The sequence below is a fragment of the Bacillus rossius genome, chromosome 3, assembly GCF_032445375.1.
Source record: "Bacillus rossius redtenbacheri isolate Brsri chromosome 3, Brsri_v3, whole genome shotgun sequence".
NCBI classification, from domain to species: Eukaryota; Metazoa; Arthropoda; class Insecta; order Phasmatodea; family Bacillidae; genus Bacillus; species Bacillus rossius.
In genome coordinates this window covers 59943165-59956403 of record NC_086332.1, presented here as the reverse complement: position 1 = coordinate 59956403, position 13239 = coordinate 59943165, and the positions used below count along the sequence as shown (strand labels likewise).

Sequence of the window (13239 nt, the reverse complement as noted above, 5' to 3'; positions counted from 1 at the left end):
CTAAAAGACTTCTTCCAATAAACTGTATGAACTGTATGTCTTGTTGTGTTATGTATGTACATATTTTGACATTCTAAATACAGAGTACTACATATGTACTAATGATTGTATACACTGTATCATTGTATCATTTCATATACATACATATGTAATTTACTACTACATATGTACATATGTGTGTTTGTGGACAATGTAAATATAGTACTGTATATTGTATTTATACTGTTTAATATGGTGTTTTATTTCAGCACACTACTCCATCCAAGATTTAAAAATAGGTTTCTCTCTGTATAACAATCTTTCTCTATAACGATGAAAATCGCTGGTCCCTTGGATATCGTTATAGGGAGAGTCCACTGTAAGGTAAAAAATAAGACAGAAATCTGTCATTCTACACTTTTCCAACATCAGAACCCATGAGGCCAGGACCACGTTAACACCAACTAAGTGTAAATTAATTATGTGGAATGGCAGGCAACCCACAGCCGGCCTGGGCTTGGGCAGTGGCCTTGCATGTTACAGGAATTAACTGATTTACTTCTGAGTAAATCAGGTCAAACAAGAATACGTAACTATTTATTAATTTCAATTTAAATAAAAGCATTGCCAGTTTCTGCATTAAACTCTCCATTACACAAGAGTATGTAAGTGCAAAGGTGATTTCAATCCATGAGAATTTATGCATTTATGCATACACATCAATACACTCAAACCTCAATAATACAAACCAGAAGGTACTTGTTTCACTTTGCAATAACAAGGTTTTTATTAACCAAACTATTACAAAATTTAAACACAATTTTTATAAATTTTTTAAATCAAATTCAAATAAGGTTAAAACTTTCACACAATTTTATACATCATATGTACTTTTTTTAGGGAATTTAAAATAAAAATTTGGGATAGCTACACCTAAAAAAAATATAAATATAACATAAAATATTTTCTCCTGTATCACACTTAAAAGACTTAAACAGAAGAATAAAGCTAAGGTCTAGGCAATTACCTACAAAAAAGACATAGGCACTAACATCAATTTTCAAGGATAAAATTTGTAAGCTTTTCCCCCAACCTACAATTAATTAAACGTATTAACCATCCTTTACGATACATAATCATTTAGCATTGAAACAAAAAGAACTTTGTATTAATAAAACCATACTTGTATACTAAACAAATTACGTGCTTAGCACTGTAACTCCTATGAAATTTTGAGGGACTGTGAAAATTAATTCATATTAATGAGAGTTTTGTGTTAACAAGGTCTTCATAAAGTGGGTTCACTGTAAACAATAAAAATTTTCAACAGATAACTTGGCAGCTAGCTGCCTTGAGACCAATTTAAAAGACAAAGATGGCTGATTATCACACCTCATAAAGAGCAACACAAAATTACTGAGCAACGTTCCTTGAAACTAAACAAAAATATTACAAAGTTAGTACCTATCCCTGAGTCAGTGAAGACTATGGTTCAGAATTTGTATTACCTAATCAGTTTTAGTCAGAAGAGTTCAGGCCTTCAATGGTTACCATAAAATGGAAAAGTAACCATGGAACATTTAAAAAAATGTTCATTTACATTGAGTATTCACACTGTGGTATATGATCTCTTCACCATCAGAAAAAAAGGTCCTGACAAAGAAATTAACGAAATGTTATAATGAATAAGCATGATTAAATCATAACTTTTTTTGTGAATGGTTCTGAGCAATTAATTCCAATGGAACTTATAAACTAATTCCACCGACATTTTTCGTACTTTTTAAAAGTGGTTTTCAATGTATAGTATGACACATTTTTGTTTTTAACACTAAAAAAAATTATTTTAAGTGAGTTTAGAGGTAAAATGCATGTGTGTGTATTTATATTTATACACAATATTTATAGGCATAGGACCAATTAACAGCCTTTTAGGTGCCTTGTCTATCCACATGTAAATCAAAAACACAGTTCATGTGTGAATACCCCTGGATATCATATACTGATTCATTGTTTAGATTTAGCACTGCTTAAGTTTTAAAAAAAAAAATTTTAATTTGAGGCTGATTCATCTCTGCATAGTAATATGTTGTCAGTGCGAAGAGTTTACAGTATGGGTCACAAGTCTTGAGAGCTGTCAACAAGAGAATGAAAGGCATGAGGGTAAGTGGGACAATAGAGGAAGGGAACGAATATTGGCAAGGCACAGCAGTCTCCCTACATGTACTATACCACTATACCCATTTAAAATAAGTTGATTGTTAGTACTTAAGGCAATGGAGCTGATCACCAGAATGATTCATGGCAAAGAATGGACTGCAAGAGATATAATGAAAGGAAAAGAAACAAAAGTGTCAATAAATTAAATGACAGTTCAAGAAAAGCTTTCTTTCCAAGGATAATTAGAGTGCTGGTCTGTTACTACCATAGGTGAGTAACAAATTAGAAAAACTTTGGACTTACATTTAAATATCAGCAATATTAAATATTGAAAAATTATTTACAGATATTAGCATTCAAGAAGCAGTCACCATATTACATTAATTGTAATAATAAGTTTGAGAGGTAGTACCAGTGTGTGTTAATTGACTGCTAAGACTAGATTATGACTGATTACTTAAGAATTATTCCTGTCCTTGAGATATGACTGTGCACACAAGTGGAATGGTTTAGGATTGACAAAGCATAAAACCTACTAAATAGTGCCAGCACACGAACAAAATAGATTGCAACCAACGCAAGGCTAAACGCATCATCACACAAAAGACTAAATGTGAAAAAAAATTGGTTCTTACATCACAAAAGGTAAAGCCAAACCTCAATCTGGAAGGACTGACACAAAACAAGAATTTGGAAATGTTATTAAAAATTAAGTTAATTAAAAACAAATCCTCTACACACCCCACAGAGCTTAAGCTCACCAGAACAACAAACAATTACATTATAGTCATACTATGATTGCCACTCAAAATGAAAGAAGGGCAAGACCTCATTAAAACAGAGCATACTATAAGCAAATAACAGATCCTAATATGTATGTGCAAAGAGGTACCTTGTTGCCAAGCAATCTAAACTAGAGAGTTGTAACACACACGGAAAGAGAGGAGAAGATAGATGTCTTGCAATCAGACCTGAGACTAAGAGGCATGGTGAGAAAAATATGGTGCTCCAGGACCTCGCAACCAGCTCAATATAAATGTACAATTTATCTACAAGTTCAAGGTGTATTATGACAATACATACTTTGAAAATAATTTTCTTGTTAATTTAAAACAAATTTTAAAAGTTAGTGTGAAATATATTAAAAATTCAAACCAATTTTTCTTAAAATTCACCCCAAATAAACTCTACATTCATAACACGCACTGGAATGATGACTATAAAATAAAACTTATCCTTGTAGTTATCATTAAAGAAACTACTTAGTCTAATACAACCACACAAAATTTTTTTAATCTATTAAAAAGTTTTATTTTTAATGCCCCATAACAATAAAAATGTTCTATTTATCTAGATATACTGAAAGAATCTTGGTGCTAATATTTATCAAACTTTTCTACTGAATACAGAAAAAAATCAGGAACCATCCCTGTTCTTGATTACCTCTTACTGTAGAACGCACCTATGATTATGGAGTAAAGTGCACATTAACTGGGGGTTCCGAAGATGTTCAGCATTTATGGATACAACTCCATCACATGACACCACCAGCGGGTCGAGCGTGGGGTGGCCGGACTTTGCCAACTGCTCCAGTAAGCGCTCCACACTGGACACAAACATTCACAACTAGTGTAAGTCTTCCTGCATGCTATGCTCTACGACAAAAATCACACTCCTTGATACAAACCAGCAAACACATTACCACAAATAAGATGGTCTTTTCTTTTTTTAATTTTAAAGGCCCTGCTACATTCGCAGTCACATCTGTCTCATAATGTCTGACCATGCTGTCCGATTCATTTTTAGTAGCAGTGTGCCACATTCATGTGTCTGATGCATAAGGTTGACTATCAATCATAGAGGGCAGCACTGTTAATTGCTCGACTTTACTAGAAAGAATTATACAAAATAGAGATTAAATGAAATGTATATTAATGGAATTTTAATACACATCTTGAAAATTTGTTTGAGTTATATATTTGGAGCTGGGCTAAACTTGTTATTTTCATGCCTACACACTTTTATAATTTTTAATTACATTTTCAGGTACTTTGTTTTCAATTTCCAAGTAACTTAACAAGAAACATATGAAACAAAATGATGCCCAAGACAAAATTATAAAAACCTAAAAAAGTAATGTTTGTTTGGAAATGATTATTTTTTCACTATCTTACACTTTTGTTTGTACTCATCATGCTTATTAGGAATATTGTTCATGACATAAGATGCAAATGGTGCTGTCTGACCTCTGAAGTTCAAGTTCACTAGCTCTGATCAGACGATCTGCTCCACACTACAGTACAATCACCACATCATCACATCTGCACCATATCTCCGACATGCAACAGCGTAAATGTGGCAGGTCCTTAGTGGTCTTTGTTAACTTGTAGCTTAAGTCCATGCAACACCATTACCATGCCAAAAATAAATTAATTAAAAACCTTGATACAGTTGGATCCTTCCACTAAATGTTAACATTAAAATCTTCAAATAAATTATCAAGAATTGTGAATAATTAATATTTTGCTACAACTTCCAGTACAGAAAAATAGGTTTAAAATTGACCTTGTTTGTAAAATAAAAGCGAAAGTAATTCAAAAGTACTTACAATTTTCTACCCTGATATTTTCCAATGAAAATTCATATTTGTTTAAAATATCAAATAGGCTCAGATGCCTAGAGAGGACATTAACTGGCACAAATCAATTCAACTATGAGACTATTGTTACGATTTACAGCGGGTTCGTAAAGGATAGCCCAATTAAAAATTTTATTACACTACACAGTTTTATTTATTGCCACTACTTATGTCACTTACAAAAAACTTCTAAAATGGCAAATAATTAATTACACCTAAAGAAAGGTCTATTCCCCAGTCACTCGTCCCACACACCTCGCTGGGCCGCACCTCTGGCGCAACTCTCGCCGCAGCACCCCTCGTGGGTCTCCGCCGCGGGACTCTGTCGCCGCACTCCGCCGCCGCCGACACTTGCCTTCGCCGAGGATCCGCTCGACGCCTCGCTCGCAACTTCGCTTGGGACTCCGCCGCGCCCGCGACTCTATCGCCCGGAAACTTCGCCGCGGGAAAAATCTCGACTCCACTGAACTCACTCACTCCCTGCCCTGGAACCTTCTTCCAAGGACTTCGCCACTCTGCCGCACCCGCGGCACTATCGCCCCGGAAACTCCGCCGCGGGAGAGCTCCCGACTGAACACTCCGAACTGACTCTCCCTGCCCTGACGTCCTCGGGCATATATATATATATATAGGCCCCGGCGAAATTCCAGAACTCACGAGGCCGGGGCCAGTCGCGTCATCACGAGCCGTCCCGATGGCAGAAAACTCTCGAAAACACGTGTCGGCAGCTCGCGCAACTCCCAGCTGTCCGGTGTCAGTTACGTCTCAAAGGCAGGGTGCCGCGCGGAGAGTGGTAGGAAGGAGGGGGGAAAGCGACAATCCTTGTTAACTTCCAGGCGCGCGCGGCACATATCATATTGCGGCAGTCGCCAGCCAGCTCTGCACCTGCACGTGTCCCGGCCATTGTCACGTTCGTAACACTATTATCTGAATCAGCAACATAATACATGGTGTGATAAAATGAGAGTACCCACAGATAATATACAGACACACTGCAAAATCCACATTTCCTACTTGTGACAAATCAAGGTTTGATACTACCAGGAGTCTAACCACAATTTCCTCGATGGAAGGGGTGTGATCTGACATTTGAACTACTGTGGCCCTCTTAAACACTGGACTCACTTTAAAGAAAACCTTGATTCAATTGTATGTCCAACCCTCATAATGTCATTTTTTTCACGGTTTTCCAAACTCCTACCAAGCAGATGGCAAAGAATAATTAATTCCACAATTCCATTTAATTTGTGTTATAAAGCAAGTTGTGTGTGTGTTATAAGTTTTGCTGCCGAAACCTGAAGAAAAGCCAAACAAAAAATGTTCAGATAGCAGATCAGAGATTTAATTTCAAGAAAAATCTATTCACATACCTTCTTCAATAATTTTAAGGACATATGTCATAACACTTTCCTACCTATTTGTGCATAATAAATGGCCTCCTCACAAAAATTTCACCTGTAATTCAGAATAACGATGCACATAGATAAGTACGTCACTATCAATAGGGAGAATGCAATATTTATTTGAATACCAAACTAGCATGCAAAAAAAAAATTTTTTTAATAAATTAAACAGCCATTACATCAACAAATGCCACGCTAAAGTAACTTAGAAAGTGAACTCTCACCTTCGCCGGCAGCCAACACAAGGCACTGTCTGACTCAGAACGTGCATCAGATCCGGGAATGTAACCATGAACGCACTCTCCAGCTCCTCTGGACTCAGCACGGTGAACTTGCATTGGAAATTCTCTAGTTCCTTTCCCCTCACAGTGGGGTTGTCACACATCAGCCCCATGTGGGTCAGATCCATCACCATCTAAACAGACAAAAATGCTGTAGCAAATGCTATTTATGGACATGTGTTAGAAATAGCACAATCCAGTTATTTGGAAATTAATTTTCTTCCCTTATCTTGCAAACATAATAACAAAATATGCGAGAACTGCCAGGTAATGTGGGGTGTACAATGCACCAGTTTTATGAGAAGTATTTAAAGATGGCCAATTACAATCAAGAGAAGCGGCAGATAAGTTACTTCCGCACCCCCTACTACTTTACCTGTACTGCTGTCTATTAAAAGCTAGTCTTCGAACCAAGTGCATGAGTCTAGTGGAAGTAGGATTAGGGAGGTGTGGGTAGGGTAAAGAATTGAAGCATGTCGTTATGGCCAAAGTGGCCATTTATGTTTTGTGGACTATAATGGACAATGAATAAAATTGTACTTTACAATTTTTGTTGTTGCAAAACAAATACTTTCCCTACGTTGCAGTCCAGGTATATCAATATGACATACATGCATCACCAAAATTATATAACTGTTTTCTGAAGCGTATTTTCATTTTGTCCTTTAAACTTTTTTGAATTAAAGTGTTTTTGGCAACAATTAACAAGTGCTTGCATCATACTTACGTCTTATTTCTAGCACTTCAGTAGCTACCTATGTATGAATAAATAAAATAAACTTGTCTTTCATTAAAAAAATCATTTACATGATGTGTATTTACTTTGTTCCATACATCTCTGATATTCTCAAATGACTTAACAGGTTGTGACTTAAATCAAACATATCTTAATATTTGAACATTTACTTCTTAAGTGGTTAAAAAAATTGCAAAGTTTTAATAAAGCCAAATTTGGTCACCATTGGTCTTATTTACCCTCCTATCCACTGCAAGTAATATGTCAGTTTGATTTGTTAGAAACAATCCTAAATAATATTTATTGTGCATGTGAATCTGTAAATAATAAAGAGTTTTTTTTTTTAATTTTAAGGTTTCTTTTTCTAGTTTTTTCATGTTTTCTTAAATTAAATTAAAATTGACTTTCTTTCGGCAAGAAACAACTTTTCTTTATGGGCTCCGGATTTCTTTCCTAAAATTTCAATTGTTTCATTTTTTAGAACAAAACTTTAAATACTTTTAACTCACCACAAGGGCATGATTTTTTATCACTTACATTTTTGTTTGAATTTGCATTGAAAGTACGGTAATTTTTTTTGTTTACCATAAATTTAACTCTGTTTGCTCAGCACACATACTTTCCAAGTTTCTACAGATGTTTTAATTTTAAAGTTTGAGTGAAGGTACAGCATTTAGTTTGAGACGTCTTTGGCACAAGTATTTAACAATTCAGCTTTCAAGTCGCACTCGTAACAATCGTATATTAAATGCACTGAATGCATGTCAGATGTTTTAGGATTTCACGTACTATATTGTCCACATTTTTTAACCCTCACTCGCAACAGAAGTTCATAATTCTGGAATTGATATTTGACATGATGTTTTTACCAAATTATATGTACATAGCCACTGTACACAGTGTACTTGGTATTGTAACCAACATCTTAAACTAACAAAACAAATTCACTTCAAATTTATACACAAAACATTTATGAAAATATATAAATGCAATAATAACATTTTATAACACACGCACTTTGAAGATTCAACACTTTTCACAAAAACACTATCTAACACACACTTCCATACTGCAAGACCAAATCTGTCAAGGGTTGAAGGTTGGGTTTGGATGCACCGTAGGGACTCACTGAATTTTTTAAAATTATTATTTATGCTCCATTGAGTCCCAATATCCAAATACAAAATATACACATCCTGATACATGGATAACCACAGGATCGGCAACGCTATTACAGCACAATGGCTACGGCCGCTTCAACAATGACTATGGCCACTTCACTACATAGGCTATCTCATGTGACCTGTAAGAAAATGGTTTATTTCTCAAAAACCAGTATGAATTTAAAAAAGCTGTTTTCAGGGTAAATAGAGGAACGCCTCTAGTATCCAAAAAATGTATTTTCAAAATATTTTTTTATCACAGAAAAGATGAGACATACTAATATTACAGAATCAGCATCTGACATCTTGTAGACATCGATGTCATTTGAAACAATGGGATGTTGAGAATGGAGCACTGATAGAATGAATAGGTGGGGGAAATTTGAGACACCCCTGAAAACCCACCAGCTCTCTGCAATGTCTTAATGTTTCCCACTTGCCAAAAGTATAGGTGTGACCCAAACAGGAATCAAACCCCACTGATGGTGATGATCTGACCACCCAACCACTCTGGCCCCATCATACCTTGAATGTCTAGAACCTTAACTGATTTTTATACAGGATTTAACTTTTTTTTTTCTGGAATCAAATTTCAAAAAATTATAAACAATTTTGTTTATATTTTACATGTAAATAGATTAATTAAGTATTGACATCTCATCTAAATTAAAGTCACTATAAACACAATGAGTAGTGAACAATGGAATGCATGGGTGGGGGAAACTGGAGAAACCCTAAAGAAACCAACAAATCACAACAAAACATCCACCATTTTTCTCACTTGGGAGAAACCCTGGTTTGACCCCATCAGTAATCATACTCAATCACTTTGGTAAATTTTGCATGAGGAAAATAGTGAATATTGTCTCCAGGAGTTACAATTTTTTAATAGTTTACATAATGCAAATCTTAACATTCCAGCAACCTCCCCCCCCCCCCCCCTAAATAATAAGGGCAAGCCCATATACTATATTTGTTTTCATTCCTACTGTAACTAACTTAATAAACAATGAGTAAACAAAATTCATACAGTTACTTTTTATTGAAATTCATGTTTTTCCTTTCAATTTCTTTTTTCTTTAACCTGATAATTTGGGAATTTGTTTCATTCTGCTTTATGAAGTGTGTTGGGAGGTCAAGAATATTGAAAAAATATTCACTTGAAACGTACAACAAATTAAGGTAAAAAATCAGTCTTGGCCCCAAGCGTAATGTATTGACAAAGTCCTTGTCTTTTTGAAAACAGTCAACTTTGTTACACTATATTCCTAAGGATTGCATAATTACATTGCAGCTAGTACAAAGACAACAATAGGGGGGCAAAATTAGGTTCAGGTAAATCACTCGTACAACAGTCACGCTATTAAAGCATAACACAATTAAATTTACTATTTTTGGTAAATTACAAATTTAGAGAAATTTAAATAAATAAATTTATATGAAAAAATTAGGGTCTGAAACCAATTAGGGTGGAAAACAGTTTTGGGTACAAACCATAATGTACTGACATTAAAATCCCTGTCTTTTTTAAAACAACCTTGGATACTCTGTATTCCTAAGGATTTCTGAAGAACCACAAGAGAAAAAATGCATCTTATCAAGTAAACAGTAAGGCAACAGGTAACTGTCCTGGATCACATAGTCAAGTTTATCTCTTGAGCCTGATGGCATGATCCTGTATGACTAATCTTGTGGTACATTATGATTGCTGTTTCACTTTAGTAGCCCCTACCTACCTCGAAAGATCCTTCAAAAAAAAATACAGCAAAACAAACATTGTTATGAGTAAAAAAAAATTAATTTTTTGATATTTATTTGATCTGATAATACGATTGTAATTCATTATTACATCACAATTTTTGTTGTATCCAGAAACTTTTGATGTACTAAATTAAAACAGCAAGCATCATGTACAACAGGATCAATGTATACAGTATCATGCCATTAGGATCAAGGAATAGATTTAGATACGTGATGAAAATTTTTACCCATAACAATGGCCACATTACTGTAAAGGCAGTATAATGTAATTTATAAAAGGTAATTTCTCAGAAATCAGTAAGAACTTTGACAGGCTCTTTTCAGTAAAAATAGAGAAATGGATGTAGTGTTCTAAAACACAATTGTTCCAATTTTTTTTTAATGGAAAAACAGCTAAACTTGAAATTTACCCTATATTTACATTACAGGTAATAATGTAAACAGTCACCCGTTTACAGGTTGATTTCATGTTTATTGTAAATTATTATTATTATTTTTATATGCAATTGTATTATAAGTTGTACCAGCAACCACACTAATAGGGATAGCTAAGGCAAGCCAGTATGTTTAGTCTTTGGAAATTGCAGCAGTTTAATAATTTATTGTCTTCATTTATTATTCTTTGGACGCCTATTCCTTTTTCTGCATTTTTACATGAGTTAAACACAGATGTTTAATCACAGTACATTTGATTTTTACTATGACTGCTTAGTATCCTTCCTGCTAGTTGCGAGCTCGCTGATTGCTACAACAATCCTGGGAAGTTGAAGTTGAAAATTAAGAATGGAGAGAATTCCACGACACCATGGTATATAGAAGACATTTCCCTTGCGATGTTTCGCCAAAAACCTGGTTCCCGCAATGGAAACAAGAAGTTCGTGTCAACCATGTTAGTTAAATACTAGTGTTAGCAGAGTATTCAGATAGGAGAATTCTGAGTTCATCTACTTCAGAATACAAGGTATATGTCTTACCATGACATACGAGGCGTTTCGTGAGTGCTTCCAGCATCGCGACTTCTACATATGATTCCTGTCATCTCGTGGTGAGAACTTTCCTTGTACCACGTTTTCAGGACCATTTTGTATCGCCAATCCAGTCACTGAATCGTAGCCTACAGCAGTCGTAATTGATTTATTAGAACTCTCTTACAGCGTCCCTTTCTACAAGTTCCTGCGACCATCCACCGATCTACCCGGAAGTCTTGAAAGGCCGAAGAACATGATCTACCGCAAATAGAGCTAGTACCGGTAGTTTTAACCATTGAGAATTCAGTAATGACGGTGTAGTATCCAAACTTGGCCCGAGTTCATTTATATCTGGCTATCTGTATTTGGTAGGTTATTTCTAAGCTGGTGCAACGTTAGGGTATCTGAACATAATTTTTCTATTCAGACTTGTTCAGATAATGAGCATTTATTTCAAGTGTTGTTTGTACCTACCTATGTGCTGAAAATTACATAATATATTAATATACTGATATTTATTTAATTATTTGATATTATTGGTTTTGGTACTAACCATACACGAATACAGCCAACCACCATACTTTGCCAGCCAGTTAAAATACTTTACCCTTAACATACACTACACCGTAATATCATCTGTAATTACTCAAATATAAGTAAATGTGACGTGTTAGCTGTGTCAAACGCAGTTGTAATTGCTAGGCAGGCACATACACGCTCACAGAAGAATTGGCTACCATAACATGGGGCCGTATCACGCTCACAATAAGAATAATTGTACACCAAACCTAAATTGAAAATACTATTTTTCACTTGTAGCTGGAAAAGTAGTATATTCTGTTCGCCAGAACTCCAGCATGACGATGCCCATGATACTACACGTTTACTACACATTACTGAACATTTATGGTTTATTACATGCAAATTTCTTAAAATGCACCTTCCAAAAATTATTAAAAAAATAAAACAATGAACTATTTTGGAAGTTTATTTTTATTACTTTCATTAAAGTTAAGCCACAACAGTAAAAATATACAAATTTATTTTGTATTTTTGATCAATGTTACCTTACAGGTGCTCAGAAATCCCTTTCCGCTTAAAGTAAAATGTTATCAATCCCAACAACACATGCTACCTCTAGGTATCACAATTATTCATTCACACAGTCACCGTTATCTTTATCTACGCCTAGACATAATTTGTGCAAATAAAAGATTTTAATTTGTGTGGAAAGGTTGAAAAATACACATACATAAAAACACCAAACCGAAGGCTAAATCTAAAAAAAAAAAAAATTAAGATATGTTGGCACTCATAAAATCACGTAACTACAAATGCACATAAACAATAAACATCAGAGTTTCCAGAATTTCACACAAACAGCAAAATAAATAAAAACATTGTCTCATACCGTTAAAGTTTCGTCAATGAGCACAGGCAGTTGTCTTCGGCCAATTGTAACCTGTTTTTCATGTTGAAATACATCAACCAACTTCGCCATAACAGCATAAATATTATTTATTTTATTTAATACAAACAAACAATTAAACTTTAAATACCAGATTTGTTTACAAAATATCTGTAGCAAAATATTAAACAACACAAGCAACAAGATCAACGCACCCAAACTTCCATATTTTGCTGTTTACGTTCACCAAAGATAAGACTAATGTTAAATCAGAGAATATAAGTTCCTATCATAAAGTGAGAATAACAGTCATTCTATATCCTGGAGCATTTATATCATAGAGTGCTTATTCGTCTTTGGTTTTGTATTATAAGCAAATACTCTACAGTTTAAAAAAGCTGAATCCCAGTAGAATCAATGTAGTGTCCGGCTTTCGTGGGTGAAATTTTATGTTTCCTACAAATTTGTAGGTTTAGTTTATATAGATAAATGTATTAATTAACAAACGTAGATATACATGTCGTATCCTGCATTTGGCCTCAACCTCCTGATACGAGTGCTACATGCTCCTCCCTCTGAAACCAACAAAGCTGCATCTCAAGGAAAGCCGTTTCCCACAGGCTTCTCTACACCAGCCTCGGGGTATAGGCGACGAGTGGTGCCGGAACCCAATAATAGATGGTACTAAGCAATATTGACATTTAATACAGTGCATATGTAATTGATAATTAATGTACAATGT

General features: G+C 34.8%; 1 protein-coding gene across 2 annotated transcripts in view; it reads right to left on the bottom strand.

Annotated features, from left to right (window-relative positions):
* Positions 1–12756, bottom strand: part of LOC134530759 (gametogenetin-binding protein 2) — a 79448-nt gene extending 66692 nt beyond the window's left edge. Inside the window, exons 1-3 of one of the 2 annotated variants that reach the window (XM_063365905.1) lie at positions 12501–12756; positions 6405–6595; positions 3602–3745 (exon numbers count right to left, since the gene is read on the bottom strand). In XM_063365905.1, the coding sequence (XP_063221975.1) occupies positions 3602–3745; positions 6405–6595; positions 12501–12590 (425 nt within the window). In that variant the 5' untranslated portion in view covers positions 12591–12756. The remainder of the gene's footprint in view (positions 1–3601; positions 3746–6404; positions 6596–12500) is intronic. The other variant, XM_063365906.1, reaches the window with a different exon arrangement.
* Between the last annotated feature and the right edge of the window lie 483 nt (positions 12757–13239).